Here is a 17,978-nt window from a genome sequence, read left to right on the forward strand (position 1 = left end):
GGCGGGGAGAAATCCTTCCTTGGGCTGAGTTGGAGTGAAATGTGGAGTCGATCTGAAGTGATGGAAAGGTTTCTCCAAGTCACGCCTGCGTTTGGCCGGCAGAAATTTCAGGAAAAAAAAGAAGTCGACAGAATAAAACCGGGCCATGCAGGGATGCGAGATGCGGGTATAGACGAGCATGCTAGCCGCTTGCGGCCATCTGCGTGACTAACGAAATCCGCTTCGGTTTCGATGCCCGCGCCTCGGCGGCTGGCGACGGTCCATGAGTCCATGATGGCGAGATTCTCGTCTGCACGCGTCCGAGGAGATGCTGAAGCCAGCCAGAGGCGCCGCTGAGGTGAAGTTGTGGACTTGGGCTTGATGCGAACTTCGGGGATGCGTGGCTGCAGCAATTGAAGGCCTGCGACTGGTGACGGTCGACTGACACAGGGTCAGCTGGTGGGGTGCGTTCGCTCGAACCAAGACGCCAGCCGATGGCGGGTGCCCTATCTAGGTATGTCCATTTGTCTCTCCCCCGGCCCACCGGCCGACAAATCTGCGCGGCTGTAGCCCTGGAACCGCCTCGAGCCAGTCCTTGTCTTTTTTTGTGCCACGCCCTTGCCCCCCCCCAGGTCCTCACATCGTGACTACAAAACCCCCTCCCAAGCCCGCCGCCCCTATGTTCTGCTCTCCCACGAGTCTGATCTGCTCTGACATGTTCATTACCACCCTCATACTTTGCCTCAGACAGCTCAACCAACACAAGACTCACTCTTGAGCATTTTCCAGGCCCCCGCCTGATCCTTCCGAATTCGGCCTCCACCTCCCTCTCACCACTCCTCTTTGTTCATCCCCCGCAAGAATGCCAGGCCTTCTCCACTTCCCCATCTCCAAGCGGGATCACTCCCTATCGCCTCCCCCGTACGAGACGGATTCGCATGAGGCTGGCACCATTCTCGCAAAGGTCATCAAGCGCGCTCACTCCCCAAAGCCCGCCGAGCGTCCCAGCATGGAAGCTTTCAAGCGCCACAGCGGTTTCGTCGGTTGGCACCACAAGTCCGAAAGGAAAAGCGCCTCCAAGCTCGAGTCACCCAAACCTGCCAAGATGGACCTCGTCGTTGAGTCGCCTCCCCTCGTCCTCTACGGCGCTCCCACAAACTCGAGCGGAGCCCTCTTTTCTGGTCAGCTCAAGGTCGACGTCACCGACCCCGAAGTCGTCTTTGAAAAGTTTGAGATGCAGTTGCTGGCCATCACCACGACCAAGGAACCGGTACACAAAGCATGCTTGCAGTGCACGACTCAGTCGACCGAACTTAAGAAGTGGAACTTCATCCACGAGCCACTCCCCCTCAAGCCAGGAGAGCATCTTTTCCCCTTGAGCTACCTTTTCCCGGGCCACCTTCCCGCGTCGACACAGAGCCCTCTGGTGACCCTGGACTACCAATTGGCTGCAGAGGCCGTCACCTCGACGGGCGAGGTTCTTAATTTTGGTCGCAGTCTGCTGATCAAGCGCGCCATCCTCCCGGGACCCAACAAAAACTCTGTCCGCATTTTCCCTCCTACCAACCTTACGGCCGCCGTCACCCTTCCTAACGTGATCCATCCCATTGGCGACTTCGCCGTGGAAATGCGCATGACCGGCCTCGTCGAGGAAAAGCGTGACAAGTCCACTACCCGGTGGAAGCTCCGCAAGCTCAACTGGCGGATTGAGGAGCACAGCAAGTTCATCTCACCGGCCTGCCCCAAGCACGCCGGCAAGGTCGGCGGCGACGGCAAGGGCATTGTCCACGAAGACACGCGCGTCATTGGCTCCGACGACGTCAAGCACGGATGGAAGACGGACATTCAGGCCGACACGATCGAGCTCGAGTTCCATGCAAACGTCAACCCTGCGTCAAAGCCCGTCTGTGACGTGCAAGCTGAGAACGGTCTCGAAGTCAAGCACAACCTCGTTGTCGAGATGGTCGTTGCAGAAGAGTGGGCCCCGGACAGCAAGCCCACGCAAATCACCCCCACCGGCGCAGCCCGCGTCCTCCGCACCCAATTCAACGTCGTCCTGACCGAGCGCGGCGGACTGGGTATCTCGTGGGACGAGGAGGCGCCCCCGACCTACGACGACATTCCACCTTCGCCTCCAACCTACTCCGAGGAGCTGGCTCCCCGCGGCTTGGAAGACGTCGAGCGCATGTCGCTCAACAGCTCTTAGGAACTCTTACGACTGTCATGATCTCTTCTTCTTTTCTCGGGACTTGGATGCGGAGGATATACCCAAGCATGACCATGGATAGCAGACCACTTTCAACAGGGAATGCTTTGATCATTGTCTTTCATACTTGTTGGCGTTTGGCGGCACAAAAGCATTCCTTGCATTTTCAGGGTTGGAAACGGCATCACCATCATCGGAAAGTGGCATCGAAGAAAGGAGGGGAACACTGGAGTCAAGACTGGTGGACACCACTCGACTCGATTAGAACTTGATACCATTAGACCTGGGCTGGAGGACCACCTCGCCCTCGCACCACACATATTCAGGCATGCGTAATACAAGCAATGGAAGCATTCCAACATACGGCGTTTCATCACATGCTGACCGGTGTGGTCTTTGACGTGTTTGTTTGCCAATTGTGAACGGTGTTGACGTAGCATTATGCCATTGACGCTTTGGATTAGAACTTTTCTCATTCGCCTCAACTGACCGCTCCTCTCGCTCCCGGCCGCTAGGGATGGGCTTGCCAGTGAGCGCTCCCGTCAGTGGCTGTACGACTGACGTCACGGCCAGTCCTGACACAGGAGCAGACTAGGTAGCCCTGCCCCTGGTGCCTGGTAGCGTTCGGGCTTTTCCGAGCGACTCGTCTGGCTGCGGATGCAGATCCGATGACGGAGTGGCGACGGATCGAGACATGGTGCTGGGTGTCGGCTCAGGGCTTCATGTCAGGAAGTGTGAAGTCGGATGCCCTGCCCTTCCACTTCAGCTCACCGGCGATTTGCGCTCGCCGGGCGGATCCCGAGCGGCTATCGATACCTACCAAGCTAGCGTGTTGGGCTGACAGTGGAGGCTTGGCGCGACTCTCCGGACGCGACCTCCGCTCCGCCGCGGCAGCTTGGTTTTTCCATCGCCGAGCCAGGTCCGGCGGTCGACCTGGAGTTGGTCCGCCTGTGCGGCAGAAACCAAGACCAGCTTCAGCTCAATTGCAATCACAAAACATCCAACACGCCCCCGCCATGCTGTGTGCAAGTGAGTGCTTTCCGCCCCAGCCTGGATTATTCTAACTTGAACCACAGTCTCCGGTGAGGCGCCGCAGGTGCCCGTCGCGTCCAAGAAAAGCGGTTCGTGAAAACACCCCCAAAGCTCCGGCGCGCGCCAACGGCTCACTCTGGCGCAGGCAACGTTTTTGAGAAACGTCTGATCGAGGCATACATTAGCGAACATGGCACCGATCCGGTCAATGGCGAGGAGCTGGCCGTCGACGATCTGGTCGAGCTCAAGACGGCGCGCGTCGTGCGCCCCCGCCCGCCGACGCTGACGTCGATTCCCTCCCTCCTCGCTGCTTTCCAAAACGAATGGGATGCGGTCGCGCTCGAGACGTACCAGTTGAAGCAGCATCTGGCGCAGACGAGGCAGGAGTTGAGCACGGCGCTGTACCAGCATGATGCCGCCGTGCGCGTCATTGCGCGGTTGACTCGCGAGAGGGACGAGGCGCGCGATGCGCTGTCCAAGATTTCTGTGACGGCTGGCGGCGCGCCCGCTGGGGACGCTATGCAGGTGGACAGCGCTGCTTTGCCGGAAGCCATTGTGGCCAGGATTGATCAGACTCATCAACAGTACGTCATGCCGCATCTCCCTGAAATCAGACCTAACTGTTCGGCAGGCTCTCGAGCACAAGGAGAAAACGTCCCGTTCCTGAGGGTTGGGTCACGGCCGAATCGATCGCTTCCTTTGACACTACGCACACCACCGACCCCCTGTATCCCGGCGGAAAGACTCTGGCACTCGACAAGAGTGGAGACCTGGCACTTCTCGGTGGCGTCGATGGCGTGGCTGGCGTGTACTCGATATCGCAAAAGCAGGCAGTGCAGGCACTCAAGGCTGGCGGTCAGATTACGGACGGCGTCTGGTACGAGAACAAGCCAGTCGTGGCCACGTCCGCTGGCGCTGTCAAGGTGTTTGGGGATGGTGCAGAGGTTGCACAATTCGCGTCGCACGCAGGCCCTGTCACGTCTCTGTCGCTGCATCCTTGCGGAGACGTGTTGGCCTCCACGGGCGTTGACAAGAGCTACGTGCTCTACAACCTCGAGGACAGTAAGGTTCTCACCCAGATTTACACGGATGCTGGTATTTATTTCACCCCTCGTTGAAGGTCAGTTTCTAATTTGTACAGAATTATTGAGCGGCGCATTCCATCCTGACGGTCACCTCTATGCTGCTGGTGGCAAGGACGGACTAATCAAGGTCTTCGACACCAAGACAGGAGAGAGCATGGCCAATTTTGACGCCGGTGGTCCTGTGCATGCCATTTCGTTTTCCGAGAACGGCACCTGGCTCGCAGCCGTGGTGCAGGGGGAGACGAGCGTGCAGATTTGGGACTTGCGCAAGGGGGCAAGCATCAAGACGCTCGAGGTGGGCAGCGCAGTGGAGAGCATTGAGTGGGATTACACGGGCCAGTTCCTCGCGGCGGCGGGGCCCGGCGGCATCTCCGTTCAGCATTACGCCAAGTCGTCCAAGAGCTGGTCGGAGCCGTTCAGAAAGGCCGTTGCGGCCAACGCGGCTCGCTGGGGCGCGCAGGGCCAGTCTTTGGTCGCCTTGACGACCGAGGGCGCGCTTAGCGTTCTGGGCTCATGAGGAGAAGATGCAGCGTCACGGGTCTAGACGTCCGTGAGGGTTGTAGGTAGGGCAGACAATGCATGATGGCTGGAGGTGATACGGACGGGATCAATGATTGTTTCGGGGGCGGGCCACACGTCTTTGGATCAGGCACTGGAAAAGTTTGAAAGAGGAAATGACATGGCTAGATGTGCAGGAGGAAGCGTCTGCTTGGACGTGTTGGATCGATGGTGCAGAGTGGAGCCGACCCAAGGTGCGTTGTGTTGCTAGCCGTGGGATGGATGACCCAACGCACATGGAGATAATTTCGGACTTGGGCACGGCGGATTCGTATTGCCGCCGCCAGTCCCAAGCATGTTGACAACGACGGAGACCAAAAAAAGCTGTCCTTATTGATTGTCGCCTGGACTTCTAGCTCTGGCCGAGTCCGCATCTGCCGTCGATGCCGTCATCTACATCTGCGAATCGCTGTCTAGGTGGTGTTCTAGTTCATAAATCCGCCACCACGACGCCCGTGTGGCCGGCCGCATTAGCGCTTGTACCGGAGTCTTGAACCTCACCTCCACATCGACTGCTCCCTATCCTCGTCGGACTCGCTCGCTGCGTGCTTCCCTCATTCGACCATGTTCAATCCCTACCTGTGCGATTATCCCGCTCATCATCGCCGCTCCCCAAAGGTACGAAATGGCTGTGCCGCACCTTTTCTGGCTTGCCTCGACGGCAGCAACCGGCCGCTCCCAGGCGCCTGGGCTTTGCAGCATGCGCTGACAGCGTGATCAGAGAACTCACGCGGAAATGGAACGCAGCCACCGTGAAAACACAGACGCATCGGCTTCTCGACACTCGACCTCGCACTCGCACCGAACCTCCTCGCCGCTGCCCGACAGCCCTTTGTCAAACAACCACCAGCAACACCAACAACAACAACACCAACACCAACAACAACAACACCACCACCAACAAAGGCGATCACATCCTCAGACCTCTGGGCTCCACCTCCCACCCATTCGTACCCGCTTCGCCGGCGACGGCTTCGACTACAGACGGCCCGTCATGTCGACCGCGGCGGCGGCCAACTCGTCGGCCTCCAACGTCATCGACCTCACCTCCGACGACGACACTGGCACCCGCGCCGTGCCTGCAGCGTCGACGCGCGCCACCCGCCCGCCACGCTTCCCCAGAGAAATCATCGACCTGTGCGACGACGACCCGCAGCCGGAACGGGCCAACAGCAGCAGACAACGAAACCGAGCGCCATCGAGTCCGGAAGTCGAAGTCACCTTTTCCCGACGCGTGCCTATGGAGCAGAGAGCCGAGTTTGATGAGGTGACGAGGTTTTTTCGTGAGGCCTTGCAGGGAGCTCAGCAGGAGCAACGGCGCGGCGGCGCGAATGGAGGGCCCCCGAGGTTCCTGCAGCCGCCGCAGACGAATCATAGAACGATCGAGCAATACAATCAGATCCTGAACGAACGCACGTCGGTACGAAGGGGCAACGCGGCAGGTCGGTCCCGGGGCGAGCGCGGCGAAGGACAAGCTCGACAGCTTCCACTGCCTTTCCTGGCGAGGGCCATTGCAACCCACGACCATGACGACATACTCAACGTTGGCACCCGGCCGCAGATAATGGAGGGGTTGTTCAACTACACAGATGTTGCCTTCAACCTGGGCGACCGCGAGCCGTCGCCCGCCACGTATTCGGCGCCTGACGCCGCGGGCCCTGGCTTCACACGCTCGCCCGAGGAAAACGAGGTCCTGGTATGCCCCAACTGCGACTCGGAGCTCTGCGCGGGCGACGAAGGCAGCCTGAAGCGCCAGGTGTGGATCATAAAAGGATGCGGTCACGTAAGTACTCTCGCTCTACCAACCTGCCCAAAGACGGCTCTAACGAGAAGTAGGCTTACTGCGGCGAGTGCACGACGTACCGGACGTCGACGAGGCGCAAGGGCAAAGACTGCGCAGGCCTCGCCGCGACATTTTCAAGATGCGTCGTCAAGGGCTGCGAGAAGAAGTGCAGTAATCGATCACACATGATACAGTTGTTTTTGTAGTCTTGCAGGACTGCTCAGCGGCTTTTCCACACTACATGCGCTGGGTTGAATTCAACGCCAACGAAGCAACATTGCATCTTCAACAATCCACAATTTGACTGCTCCCCGTGGACGTGTTCCATCTGCGCCTTTTGCAGCACTTCGTTTCAGCTCGGTCCTCGGTCTTCTTCCTCCGTCTCCCGCCTTTGGATGACCCGGCCAAGGTTTTACAGAGGCATGATTTCTGCGCCTCTAACACACGTGTTCTACGAGTCCCTTTCGCAAGGATACTTCAGCAGCGGGCAAGAAAGCGTTCCGTGCGTGCGTGCATTTTCCCTGGCGTCTTTTTTCTTCCTTTCTTCTTTGTCTTCACATTCTCTCTTCTACTGCAATAAAATAGCCGTTTTCTTTCCCCTTGCCAATCTATATTTTCTGCCCCAGTGGCTCGTTAGAGGAGGAGAGCAAACGCGCTGGCTCGCTTGCTGCTCTGCTCGAGTTCAGCACACAATGGAGTGCTGTAGGACTCTCTTTCTCATAGCAAAGCGGTCATGGGAGCTGGGAAACGATGGCGAATGGATGGATGCTGCGAGGCGCAGATACATGTATATCAGAACATACTTCGGATCAGGCGGCCGGGGGAAAGGGGGGTTCCATCGGCGGGCGTGGCTAGTGGGCAACGGCTTTGGGGTCTGCGCCTGCAGGCGGAGTAGTGCGTAAGGAGTTTATTGTACATGCTCGACCAGCAGAATAGTACTCGTGAGAGAATCAAATGAGCAAGGCATATGGTGATATGCTGGTGTCTATAGCCCGTAGGTGCTGTGGATACCAAATGGACTCGACACCTCACCTCTGTGAGGGTCTTGGCGGGCCAGCGCTGGGGACGGACAGGGTGCAGCGGGACCGGGATGGTCCGCTGTCCGCCCTCCGCTGCTAGCTCAACCATAGCTTCCGTTCCTTTCTCTTCCCTGCCCTACCAGCGACAGACAACTCTGGGGACCAGCCAAAAAACAAACCGCCTTCGACCATCGCATTTTCCGTGGCCTCCGCCTTACGCTGCATCCTTCACACTCTTTCTCCACGCTCCGCAGCTCGTTCATCCGTCCGCCGCTCCTCGCGTCAAAATCAGTGAGGAAGCAAGCATTGAGTTGAGGAAAGCGAGGGCGCCAATCCAATCGCCAGTCCAGTCCACTCCCCAACGCAAATTCTGTTGGCCGTTGAACGACGGCCTTGCGCTGTCACACACACGCCATTGGGTCGCTCGCTCGCTCGCTCAGATCGGGGTACGACAACGAAAAGAGGCAGAATCGAACGGGTGTGGTTGCGATTGCGGATAGGAAATAAGGATACTTTTCTGGGATAATTGGTGCTTTTGCTGCTGCTGCTGCTGCTGCTGCTGCTAGGGTTGCTTGGGAAGAATTGATCTGGAAAAAGACAAGTTAAAAAGACGAAAGAGCGAATTGGAAAGGCAATAAAAGGTTGAAGGGATTGAGATTGAGCCACGGAAGCCGGAAAGGGTCAACATTCGAAGAGCCGGGACTGCGAATATCGCCTTGACTTGCAGAAGAAGAAAGACGACCACTCATCACTGCAATCACAACCACAACCCACCGCCCGCCATGTCGACCCTAACCTCGCGGCCGCAAGTGCCCGCCTCACCTCCAAGCACGAATGGAGCAGCACGGCCCGCCAAAGCCCCCGCCGCCTCATCCACCAAACAAACCTACCTGCTCTCCTACAACGGCATCTCGGCCGTGCTCTGGGGCCTCCTCCTAATGCGGCTGCTCCTCCTGCTCCCCCTCTTCGGCCCGCAAAACCTCTTCGGCGGCACCGACAGCTTCACACGAGACATCCAAACCCTCGCGCTCCTCGAGCCGCTGCACTCGCTCCTCGGCGTCGTGCGCGCGCCGCTCCTGACAACCCTGATGCAAGTATCCTCGCGGCTGCTGCTGGTGTGGGGCATCGCGTGGCTCTTCCCGGCCGCCATCACGTCGGGCGGCGCCGACGGCGGCTGGGCCTGGGCCGGCATGCTGGTGGCGTGGAGCGTGACCGAGGTCGTGCGGTACGGCTACTTTGCGTGCGCGCTGGGGCGCGGCGGCCGCGTCCCCAACGCGCTCGTCTGGGCGCGCTACAATTTCTTCTACGTGCTGTATCCGCTGGGCATCTCGTGCGAGTGCTGGCTCGTGGCGCGGGCGGTAAGGACGGGTGTCGCGGAGAGGGAGCTGGGCCCCGTCGCTAAGTGGACGTTGATTGCCGTTTTGGGGATTTATGTGCCTGGTGAGTTTTCCCTGCATTCCCGCTCGCGCGTCTTTTGGATGGGAAGGTGGTGCGGTGGATTCTGGTTACTGATTGATTGACAGGTTCGTACATCCTCTACACGCACATGATTGCGCAGCGGCGCCGCGTCATGCGCGGTAAGCAGCGTGCCGAGTAAAAACGAACGGCCTATCCTCCTCCGCCCTACCATGTGTTTAGCTCACTGTCGTTCCTCTACGGGGACACAGACGATACTTGCTTGCTCATGAAGCAAGAGAGAAGAAAGGAGCAAGGCGTCAACGAGGATGGAACGTAAAAGCTCTAGCGGCCAGGCTTTGGCCGAGCGATGGCAGATGATAAATGCAGTAAGGTAGAACAGAAAAGATCAGCACCAACCGCGCTGTACTGGCTACCTACCTAGCTGTGCTTTCGTCAAGGAGGTAGGTGCGACGGGACTGGACTGGACTGGACAAGGCAGAACGGAAAACGGGAGGATGAGGTCGAATGGCTCGCTCAGATGGTAAAGATCGGATGAGTCTGGATCTGATGAGATGGAATTGCATAGGTACATAGACTACTACTACTACTACATTCGGAAGCAAGCAAAGTCAAGCATGCACGCACGCACGCACGCATATGCATGTACCGGCGTGGAAGACGGCACTGAACCGACCAGCTTGTGATACATTATCAACTCAATCAAATCAGTTCAGTTCAATTCGAGACGCGACGAGACGAGAAGAGACGACCTGGGGGGAACCAAGCACGATAAGACGAGACGGCGGCGCGTAAGGTTCGGAAAGGATGGCAGTGAGGCGACGTACTCACTGTACTCACTGTACGCCGCCGCCGCCGCTGCCGCCGCCGCTGCCGTGCTAGCACAGCCGTTCGTTGTCGGAATACAAAGCCATTGCCATTGCTTCCTCCCGTCAAATGACACGCACGTGGACGTGGACGTGGACGCGGTGCGCATGGATGTGGTGCGCGTGGATATGTCCATCGATAAAAACAGGTACACGTACACGTACTCGACACGCACGCACGCACGCACGCACGAAAAGTCGAGACGAGATGAGATGGGACAAGATTTGCTTACCTACCTACCCACCTACCCATCAGCTCATCTGCCGCAGCCGCAAACGAAACGGAGCAATCCAGCAGACATGATGAGACGCGATGAGATGTCCAACATGCCAAAAGGCCGGCTGAGGATTTGGCTGTTTGTGGGTGGGTAGACGGGATAGTCGACGTCGCGGTGTTAGGTATACCTTGACGGTGAGCGAAAGGGGGGAGGGGGGAAGAAAAAGAAAAGGGAAAAGAAAAGGAAAGAAGTTGGGGAGAAGGAGAAGGAGAAGGGGAAGGAGAAGGAGAAGGAGAAGGAGAAGGAGAAGGAGAAGGAGAAGATGGAGGTAAAGGTGGGTGGGAAAGAAGAGGAGGAGAAGATGAGAGGGAAAAAGAAGAAGAATTGAGGGAAATGAAGGGAATGGGAATAGGAATAGGGGGTTAGAGATGTTAAGGGGAGAAGGGGAGGGGAGAGAAGAGAAGAGGAGAGGAAAGGTTCAGACAGTGTGCTTGCGCTGTTTTGATAGAGTGAGTGGGTGAGTGAGTGAGAGAGTGATTAAGCGAGTGAGTGAGTAAGTGAGTAAATGAGTGAGTAGGTGGATAACGGAGAGTAGGATTACATACCTATGATGCCATAAACTCTTGTTTAAAGAAAAGGAGAGGAAGAATGAGGGGAGAAGAATTTTGGCTATTTCTTTTTGGATCTATTTAATAGGAGAGCGACGGCTTTGCCTTTTACGCACTGTAGTAGCGGTGCATGTGATGCCTTTTCTAGACGTTTTTATCATGTTGAGTGTGCAGATACTTCTTCACATTTCTCTATTGCATTTGATTGTTCCATCTTCATCACGAACACAGTGGAGTAAAACACACGCATGTCATTGTAAATTTTACCATTTTTATTATCATTTAACTACTTTTCCTTCTCCTTCTCCATCACGACCCTCCCTCCTCCTCCTTCTCCTCATCCCACCCCCACACCCCTACTCCTTTCAAACCACGTACTCCTCCTCTCCCACCAACACACGACGAGGCCATAGTCTCCGGTGCGCAAGGCCTCGCTCGCTCGCTGGCCTCTACCATCCTTACCGCGTCCTTAACCGCGAGTCGTGGACGGTCCAGTCCGTGTAAGTTTCATTTCCCTCCTGTCCATTCCTCCTCTTCATCTCGCTCGCGTCGTGCCGGTCTTTAAAATTAGGTTCGAGAAGCGGGCGATGCCGCAGCTGTGAGGGGAAGGTCACGAGAGCGAAGGGAGTGGGTGTTGGAAGAAATTTGTTGGATCCTTGTGCGTAGTGCAGGGTTGATATCGTTGGCGTCGAGGTTGCTTTGATTTGGTGTTTGGGGTGTTCCCAATAGTAGACGGGAGGTTGGCGACGCTGCTGCTGATGTTGCTGTTGCTTCTGTTCTCCACTTGTCTTGTCCGTGGGCATCTCTTCTTTCTTCTGTTTTCTTCCTCATCCCGTGAGACGGCGTGGCCGCGGCACTTCACCCCTCTGCAACCCGCTGGCCTTCGACTTCGTCTCCGTCTCCATCACATTCATCCGAACCACGAGCACCACCTTCGCACGTGCAAGGACAGTGCCGTGCCACGCCCCATTCTCATCGGTCCCGTGTGTAGGATACGACGTTCCGCATTCCGCATTCACCGTTCGCGTTTTGCCATTCGGCACCCAATCCCCTCCATCCCGGCCGGCAGTAGTCTCAAGATTCTTCGACCAGTGGAGCAGGCACAGACCCAGACCAAGACCCAGATTCAAATCCAGAGCCCGCCGCGTCTTCGCGAGTCCAGCAGCCGAGCCGGTTCAACCCGACCGGGGCGCACGGTGTCTGGTGACCCACGATTCGTTTGCACAGCCAAGAAGAAAAGGAAAAAAAGGGGCACGCGGACGCGTTGATGACTCGAGCGCGGGCTGAGCCGCTGCAAATGGCTAAAGGATAATAGGTAGCTGGAGGCGCAGCGGCTCTGCGGAAGACGATGTGCCCCCGCTGCCCTGCATCGGTCGTTGTCTGTCGAGTCCACGGCCTGAGGTCTGTCGGTGCAGTGCAGGTGTGGCCAATTTGATGACATCAGATGAGAGGCCTGAAGGCTGGCTGGCTGGGCGACGAGGTCCAATATTCCATGGATCCGCGGTCTCAAGGGCGGCCATCATCACATGCGAAGTCCAAGGAACCGAACCATGGGATGATTGTCCGCGAAGGAAAAATTTTGCTTCATATCATCATCTCTTCTCCCCCTCATTTTGAAGGGGACCCCCACGCCCTTGTCTCAGCGACCGTCGGCGTCGGCCACTCGCTCGATTGTATTCGGCATAATTCTGGTTGGAAGACGTTGTCCGCCCAGTCGGCGCCGGGCTGCTCCCAGGTCCCAAGCCGAAAAACCTCAAACCTGAGGCACGTCGTTCGTCAATCCTCTCAAAGAGGCAACTCTATCCAGTCAGCGCCGCCGCCGACGTAAATGCGGTCCGCCTGTTCGCCTTCCTTCTTGGCCCCCTCCCCCTTCTTTCTCCCGTCCATCCCCAATATTCCCTTCAATGTTCATCCGCATCAACCCAACCCCCCACATTTGTGCAAAGGGCAGATGCCCTCTCGTCCCCGACCCACTCTCTTGCCAATTGGAGCTAGGTTGCGGATTTTTGCCAGCGCCCGTGGGCAGCGCTGGGGTGGCGGCGTGGTCGGTGCTTTTTCTTCGTCTCGCTGTTTCCATTGGCGCTCGGACCGCACGGCGCAACGTTTTGCACCCTGAACGCGCGCACTGACGGTGAGAACGATGTGCAGGCGGACGGGTTTGCGGTGTGCCAGACTTGTCAATGCTGTGGGTGCTGGTGACGAGTCTGATCTGTGCGTGCTGGTCGGTCGAGATGGACAAAGGGTTGACGCATGTCCTGTCAATTTTCAAGAAGAATCAGTCATGGCATTGGCATCAGCTGATGGAGCCGTGGCAAGCTGGCGAGCGGCCGGCGCCGGCACGCCTGTTCCCATGGACCGGTGAAGACGGACATGGTGCGGAATTGGGCAACCGTCGAGTTTTCGAGATGCGGCGAGTGCAGATCCATCCAACGTGCCGGGGCCAAGGTGCATGACCCGCAAGGTTACTGGGCCCAGTAGCCTATTTCGTCGTCATGCAATGTGCTCAGCGTTGGCGAGGCAAATTCCGACAAGCTGTGACTGTAGACTTCAGCTTGCGTCTGCCAGCACACCCACCCAGCGCAGCGGGACTCGGCCAGCATCAGCATCGTCGTCGTCGACATCGGTGCCGCGGGCGCCCGTCTTTCGAGGCGGCAGCCAGATACGAGCTCTGCCGACGGCTCGTGAGTCGAGCTTGCCTCCGCGGCGCATATTCATTTCGAGGACGATGACGCGGAGAAAGTCGCTGTTTTCGCGCGGCTCCCGTTGCCGGACTCCGGGCGGCGACAGGGCCCTTCCTGCTTCGGTTGCGTCGGCGGAACTCTGGCCGCGTCTGCCACGCGATTGACTGCGCGAGCGACGCTCGTAGGTTTGCATCTGAATCATGGGCGCGTCGCTGGGCTCATCGACAGGCAGCCCGTGGATCAGAGCTTCGTGCAGCTGCTGCGTAAGCTCCGTGGGTGACGTTGGCATTGTGCTCGTCGACGGGTTCAGGTAGCGACGCAGCGCAGGGTCGGGAGTGCCCTCAAAGTCCTTGGGGCGCATCTCGCTGGTGAAGCGCGGCGAGAGTATCGAGCGCGTGAGAAGATCGTCCGGAGGCACGCTCGGCGCGGTGAAGTTGGAAAAGGATTTTGCAGCCGACTTTAGGACCTGGAACGAAGCAGTCAAGTTGGAGGTAAAGGTCGATCGCAGGCTGGATGATGACTTCTTGCGCTCGACCTTGTCCTCGATGACAGGCAGCGGAGGAAGCTCTTCCTCGGCGAATCCATAATGCATCAAAGGGTGATCGGGGCACTCCTCCTTTGGCGGTGACGAAAAGGGCCTCTCTTTTCTTCGTTCTCTCCGCGAAAGTGACGACGATCTCGGGGTCGAGGGGGAGCTCCAGGAGAGCACGGAACGGTCCTCGTCCAAGTCGGGAACAGACGCAAATGAACCAGATGAGACGGAGCGCGGTGACGTGGATTCTTGACCCTTTGAGATGCTCTCGCCCAGGCTGAAGCTGTCGTCCGTATCACAGTCATCGGGTCGCTCCAGCAGAATGTCCAGTGGCGACCCGAAGCTGCCGGGCGAGAGTTCCTTGTCTTCGGCCCTCCAGCCCTCAAAGAGCTCGTCGATGGAAATCGGACGGTCGTTGCGGCGGCGGCGCGACGAGCCATGTCGTCTCGGGGGAGGAATAGAGGTGACTGCCAGTATGGCGGCGACAGCGGGAGGCATGGCTTCGGGATTGTGGGGGGTTGGTTTGCGTCGTCGAGTGGTCGAGGAGGCTCGGGCTGGTGGACCCCGTGGCCTTGTCGGCATGGCTGAGGACGAGGTGAGGAGGTTGTTTCGCGAAGGGATAACCATGGGCTCGGAGTGGTGAGGCGGCGACATTGCTGGTGGCGGGAGAGGTTTGGATTGGGAACGTGGTTGTGGCCTGGGCATGGTGATGGAACCCATGGCTGCTGGGTCGGGCGACGAATGTTGCGAGGGTTGTCTAGATTGAGACGACGTGTAGCGGTAGGCTCGTGGGACCATCATGGTCGGGCAAGGGAGGGCGAGTAAGCAATTCACGGTCGCGTCGCTGGAAGGCGGGATTCGCTCGGACCCGGGTGCCTGGGGATGGATGTTTGTGACGTTGGCGCGGATCAGGATCCGAAGGACCGAAGGAAGGAAGCGTCTCGTAATGGGATCGGGACGGCAGGGCCAGCAGGCGGACCTGGGCACGGAGGGGGAACGCAGAGGACAAGCCAGGGGGAAACAATGCTTAATAGTACAGGACGGCGAGAAGGAAGGAGAGGTGGTTGATGTGAGCTGGCAATATGACGACGGGGGGCGCGGCACGGAGTGGAGTAGAGTAGAGTAGAGTAGAGTAGGGTAGGGTGGGGTAGAGTAGGGTAGGGTAGCGATAAGGAAGAGTTGGGTGTGTGTGTGAGGACCCTGCAAGGGGCGCAGCCAGCTCAGCGCCGCGCAACGAGTTGAAAGTAATCAAACACGCACGCCACAACGCCATCCCCGAGCCGATCAGCCAGCTAAACCCGTCCCCAGGCCAATCACCCCGTCCACATCGAACAGACAGTTGCACGGCTGCAGTCATGACGATGGATGGCCATGTATGATGTCGCGTGCGATGGACGAGTCGTGTGCCTGGCCAGGGGTGACGTCGCCATCTTCCCTTTCAACAGACAACTTGGGAACGGCAGTGGGCGCGTGATGTTGTTGCACGGCCAGCCCAGGTCGTTATCACTGGCCAACAGTCGGATTCCGATTCACTCATTGACGTCCTGCTGCTGTCGGTCGTGCATGGCGCCCGAACCGCTGACTTTGGACTAAGGTATCTATCTGTACAAGTCGCCGACACAGGGATGCGGAGATACTGTATGTACATGTAGCCTCTCCCCGCAATATCTCAATCCGGGGGCGGAAAAGCCCGCCCACGCCCTCTCTACAACCTCAACTCTTCTTCTTCTTCTTTGACCTCCATTGGGTACATACTGTACTCATTAAGTATCCCATTCCCATCTCTGAAAGTGGGCCGTTCCGTCTTCGTCTCCGCCTCCGCCTCCGCCTCCGACTGCTCCCCGACTCAGGCTCACCCACAGCACCCTCTTATCTCTAACAGCCAGCTGCCCAATCCAGCAAATTCACGGCGCCTCTCTCTAGTCACTCGCCATGACCAGACGCCGCCTGCACAACGAGACGCTCAACGACTCTCAAGGCCATCCATCCAGCGACACGCTACGCCAAATCACCACCTCCGGCCTTATCAGCACCCCACGTTTACCTCAGCGACATGTCGTCCGTCGGTCCGGCCGCTGACTCTGCATCTAAAAAAACCTACAGTTCCTCTGCCTGAAGCCGCGCCAACCACCTCGGCCCTCGAATGTGACTGCTAGTCCCACCCCGGTCGACAAACCCCCAGCCAATAACAACAAACCTAGCCCGGATTTCGGCCATGCGTTTTGTTTTCCAATCTTGTGTTGCCTGCTGTCGCTGAGTCTGTGTTTGTCCACCTGCTCACCTCACACCGACCACACGCAGTAACTCCGCGGATGGCCGGCCGGCCGGCCGGCCGATCCTGATCGCCTGTCGCCTGTTTTGCCTCCAAACGGTCAAGAGGAATCGGAAGGAGAATGATAAACACCGGCCGCCCAGCCAGCCAGCCAGCCGACATGTATTACTCTGCAATAACACGGTAGTTGCAGCGCTGCACCCATCCGTCCGTCCTCTTATGCCAAAACACATACATGCCACAGCCAAGCATGCAATACCGCTCTCTCGGCTTCGACGCCCAAGTTTGTCAGGTGGCACTGCCCGTTTTTGCTGAGTGAGCAGTCAGTTGGTCGTCTCCCTCGCCTTCCTACGCAGGCAGGCAGCTACGTTCATACCTCATCTCACCTCCTCACCTTCTTGTCTCATTTTGTTCGTCATCGTCTCCCTCTCGCCCGTTCTCTCACATCAGACGAACCGACCCGACCCGGCGGCCGTCTTGTCTTGTATGGGTGCTGCGCCGCGCGCCCAGCACCGGGCAGCGGCATGTATGGATGTATAGATAGTAGAGTGGACGGACGACACCAAGACGCTACCTGACATTAATTGGCATGGGCAGCAAGCAACTACATTAGCTCGTTGGCTATAATGAAGCTTGCTAGCTGGGTAGATAAGTACATAGGTAGCATGTGCCCAGCACAGCCCAGCTCTAGAAAGGCATGACAAGACTACAACACCCCGCTTGTGTGTATGCACAAGCAAGGTGGGCAATTTTGTATGTATGTAGGTGCCTAACTTACATACATGTCCTTCATCTCTTCGCGCTGTGCTGTGCTGTGCTGTGCTGTGCTATGCTATGCCACCCTGCTACCTACCTACCTACCTACCTATCTATCTACTTGCCGGCACGTATGTATGTATGTAAAGATGCCTACCTACCTATACTGCCATTCGTTAAGCTGTGCCAATATAAAAAAAAAGAAAGAAGAAAAAAAAAAAAAAAAAGGGTGTTTCGATAACTTTTTCACGGGTCACTCCACGTCATTACACTTCACAGTATCCACCGTCTCATCATTTCGAGGCTCTCTTTGTTCTGCTTTCCCACCACCTACATACGTACGTGCACGCCTGGCTGCCTGTCTACACACCAATCCATCAATCCATCCATCCATCCATCCATCCATCCATCCATCCATCCATCCATCCATCTCTCCAGCCTACCTACAAACATCGGATGCGAGCAAACGTACATCGACGCGCCATCCCCCCGAACGAAAACAAAGCCGAAAACTCAATATACCGTGCACCTCTGAATCCGGAAAGAAGAGGAAAAGAAAAAGTAAAATAAGTAGAGGGTATCGATACCAACAAAATGTTACAACAACAACAATAACAACAACAACCACAAGTATCTTGCAGGCAGACTGACGACCAGCGAGCGCAGAGAAGGAGATGAGGGGAGTGAGTGATGGGCGGATAGGGCATGTTGCTTTCTTAGATGGATGGATGGATGGATGGATGGATGGATGGATGGATGGATGGACGGGAGCAAACAGACAAAGTAGGTACGCGGGATGGACAGAGGTCTAGACAGGCAAAAGAGAACTGAAGAGGCAGTGCTGTTCTACGGCGTGGGTGATTCCAAAACAACAGAGACAGCAGAGGGGACAGACAGAAAGGAGTAAGAAAAATGTTTAGAGTAAGAGATATCGAGCAACAGCCCCAAAAAGGGGGGGGAAAGAGGA

At 57.2% G+C, this 17,978-nt stretch overlaps 8 protein-coding genes across 8 annotated transcripts; 7 read left to right on the forward strand and 1 right to left on the reverse strand.

Moving 5' to 3' along the window:
• Positions 1 to 622: 622 nt before the first annotated feature.
• Positions 623 to 2,607, forward strand: IWZ02DRAFT_453716 (uncharacterized protein). The gene has a single exon (XM_066767673.1). The coding sequence runs from the start codon at positions 842 to 844 to the stop codon at positions 2,183 to 2,185; it is 1,344 nt and encodes a 447-aa protein (XP_066621480.1). The 5' UTR covers positions 623 to 841; the 3' UTR covers positions 2,186 to 2,607.
• A 349-nt stretch (positions 2,608 to 2,956) lies between these two features.
• On the forward strand, positions 2,957 to 5,213 carry IWZ02DRAFT_453717 (cell cycle control protein). The gene is made up of 5 exons (XM_066767674.1): positions 2,957 to 3,214; positions 3,262 to 3,306; positions 3,363 to 3,801; positions 3,849 to 4,312; positions 4,359 to 5,213. Exons 1-5 carry the CDS (start codon positions 3,202 to 3,204, stop codon positions 4,817 to 4,819), a joined length of 1,422 nt encoding a protein of 473 aa, XP_066621481.1. The 5' UTR covers positions 2,957 to 3,201; the 3' UTR covers positions 4,820 to 5,213.
• Positions 5,214 to 5,329: 116 nt separating this feature from the next.
• On the forward strand, positions 5,330 to 6,944 carry IWZ02DRAFT_288399 (uncharacterized protein). Its single transcript, XM_066763741.1, has 3 exons — positions 5,330 to 5,478; positions 5,582 to 6,643; positions 6,697 to 6,944. The coding sequence occupies exons 1-3, from the start codon at positions 5,425 to 5,427 to the stop codon at positions 6,847 to 6,849; spliced, it is 1,269 nt and encodes a 422-aa protein (XP_066621482.1). The 5' UTR covers positions 5,330 to 5,424; the 3' UTR covers positions 6,850 to 6,944.
• A 1,359-nt stretch (positions 6,945 to 8,303) lies between these two features.
• IWZ02DRAFT_288444 (tyrosine phosphatase-like protein) lies at positions 8,304 to 9,488 on the forward strand. Its single transcript, XM_066763742.1, has 2 exons — positions 8,304 to 9,102; positions 9,186 to 9,488. The coding sequence occupies exons 1-2, from the start codon at positions 8,445 to 8,447 to the stop codon at positions 9,257 to 9,259; spliced, it is 732 nt and encodes a 243-aa protein (XP_066621483.1). The 5' UTR covers positions 8,304 to 8,444; the 3' UTR covers positions 9,260 to 9,488.
• A 1,740-nt stretch (positions 9,489 to 11,228) lies between these two features.
• IWZ02DRAFT_520679 (uncharacterized protein) lies at positions 11,229 to 12,126 on the forward strand. The gene has a single exon (XM_066770776.1). It carries the CDS (start codon positions 11,529 to 11,531, stop codon positions 12,036 to 12,038), a length of 510 nt encoding a protein of 169 aa, XP_066621484.1. The 5' UTR covers positions 11,229 to 11,528; the 3' UTR covers positions 12,039 to 12,126.
• A 648-nt stretch (positions 12,127 to 12,774) lies between these two features.
• IWZ02DRAFT_288451 (uncharacterized protein) lies at positions 12,775 to 13,270 on the forward strand. Its single transcript, XM_066763743.1, has one exon. It carries the CDS (start codon positions 12,951 to 12,953, stop codon positions 13,221 to 13,223), a length of 273 nt encoding a protein of 90 aa, XP_066621485.1. The 5' UTR covers positions 12,775 to 12,950; the 3' UTR covers positions 13,224 to 13,270.
• A 47-nt stretch (positions 13,271 to 13,317) lies between these two features.
• On the reverse strand, positions 13,318 to 14,637 carry IWZ02DRAFT_379909 (uncharacterized protein; the record flags this gene model as incomplete). Its single annotated transcript, XM_066765069.1, has 1 exon — positions 13,318 to 14,637. The coding sequence occupies one exon, from the start codon at positions 14,635 to 14,637 to the stop codon at positions 13,318 to 13,320; it is 1,320 nt and encodes a 439-aa protein (XP_066621486.1).
• Positions 14,638 to 16,727: 2,090 nt separating this feature from the next.
• On the forward strand, positions 16,728 to 17,792 carry IWZ02DRAFT_288465 (uncharacterized protein). Its single transcript, XM_066763744.1, has one exon. It carries the CDS (start codon positions 17,038 to 17,040, stop codon positions 17,659 to 17,661), a length of 624 nt encoding a protein of 207 aa, XP_066621487.1. The 5' UTR covers positions 16,728 to 17,037; the 3' UTR covers positions 17,662 to 17,792.
• Positions 17,793 to 17,978: the final 186 nt, after the last annotated feature.

Source organism: Phyllosticta citriasiana, assembly GCF_038021145.1.
Source record: "Phyllosticta citriasiana strain CBS 120426 chromosome Unknown IWZ02scaffold_8, whole genome shotgun sequence".
Classification (NCBI taxonomy): Eukaryota; Fungi; Ascomycota; class Dothideomycetes; order Botryosphaeriales; family Phyllostictaceae; genus Phyllosticta; species Phyllosticta citriasiana.

Excerpts from the sequence above, each read along its gene's own strand:
- IWZ02DRAFT_453716 (XM_066767673.1), top strand. The coding sequence starts at position 842 with ATGCCAGGCCTTCTCCACTTCCCCATCTCCAAGCGGGATCACTCCCTA.
- IWZ02DRAFT_453717 (XM_066767674.1), top strand. Across the intron at positions 3,307-3,362 it reads CGTCGCGTCCAAGAAAAGCG|GCAACGTTTTTGAGAAACGT; the intron begins GTTCGTGAAAAC and ends ACTCTGGCGCAG. Across the intron at positions 3,802-3,848 it reads ATTGATCAGACTCATCAACA|GCTCTCGAGCACAAGGAGAA; the intron begins GTACGTCATGCC and ends ACTGTTCGGCAG.
- IWZ02DRAFT_288399 (XM_066763741.1), top strand. The coding sequence starts at position 5,425 with ATGTTCAATCCCTACCTGTGCGATTATCCCGCTCATCATCGCCGCTCC. Across the intron at positions 5,479-5,581 it reads ATCATCGCCGCTCCCCAAAG|AGAACTCACGCGGAAATGGA; the intron begins GTACGAAATGGC and ends CAGCGTGATCAG. Across the intron at positions 6,644-6,696 it reads TCATAAAAGGATGCGGTCAC|GCTTACTGCGGCGAGTGCAC; the intron begins GTAAGTACTCTC and ends AACGAGAAGTAG.
- IWZ02DRAFT_288444 (XM_066763742.1), top strand. The coding sequence starts at position 8,445 with ATGTCGACCCTAACCTCGCGGCCGCAAGTGCCCGCCTCACCTCCAAGC. Across the intron at positions 9,103-9,185 it reads TTTGGGGATTTATGTGCCTG|GTTCGTACATCCTCTACACG; the intron begins GTGAGTTTTCCC and ends ATTGATTGACAG.
- IWZ02DRAFT_520679 (XM_066770776.1), top strand. The coding sequence starts at position 11,529 with ATGTTGCTGTTGCTTCTGTTCTCCACTTGTCTTGTCCGTGGGCATCTC.
- IWZ02DRAFT_288451 (XM_066763743.1), top strand. The coding sequence starts at position 12,951 with ATGCTGTGGGTGCTGGTGACGAGTCTGATCTGTGCGTGCTGGTCGGTC.
- IWZ02DRAFT_288465 (XM_066763744.1), top strand. The coding sequence starts at position 17,038 with ATGTCCTTCATCTCTTCGCGCTGTGCTGTGCTGTGCTGTGCTGTGCTA.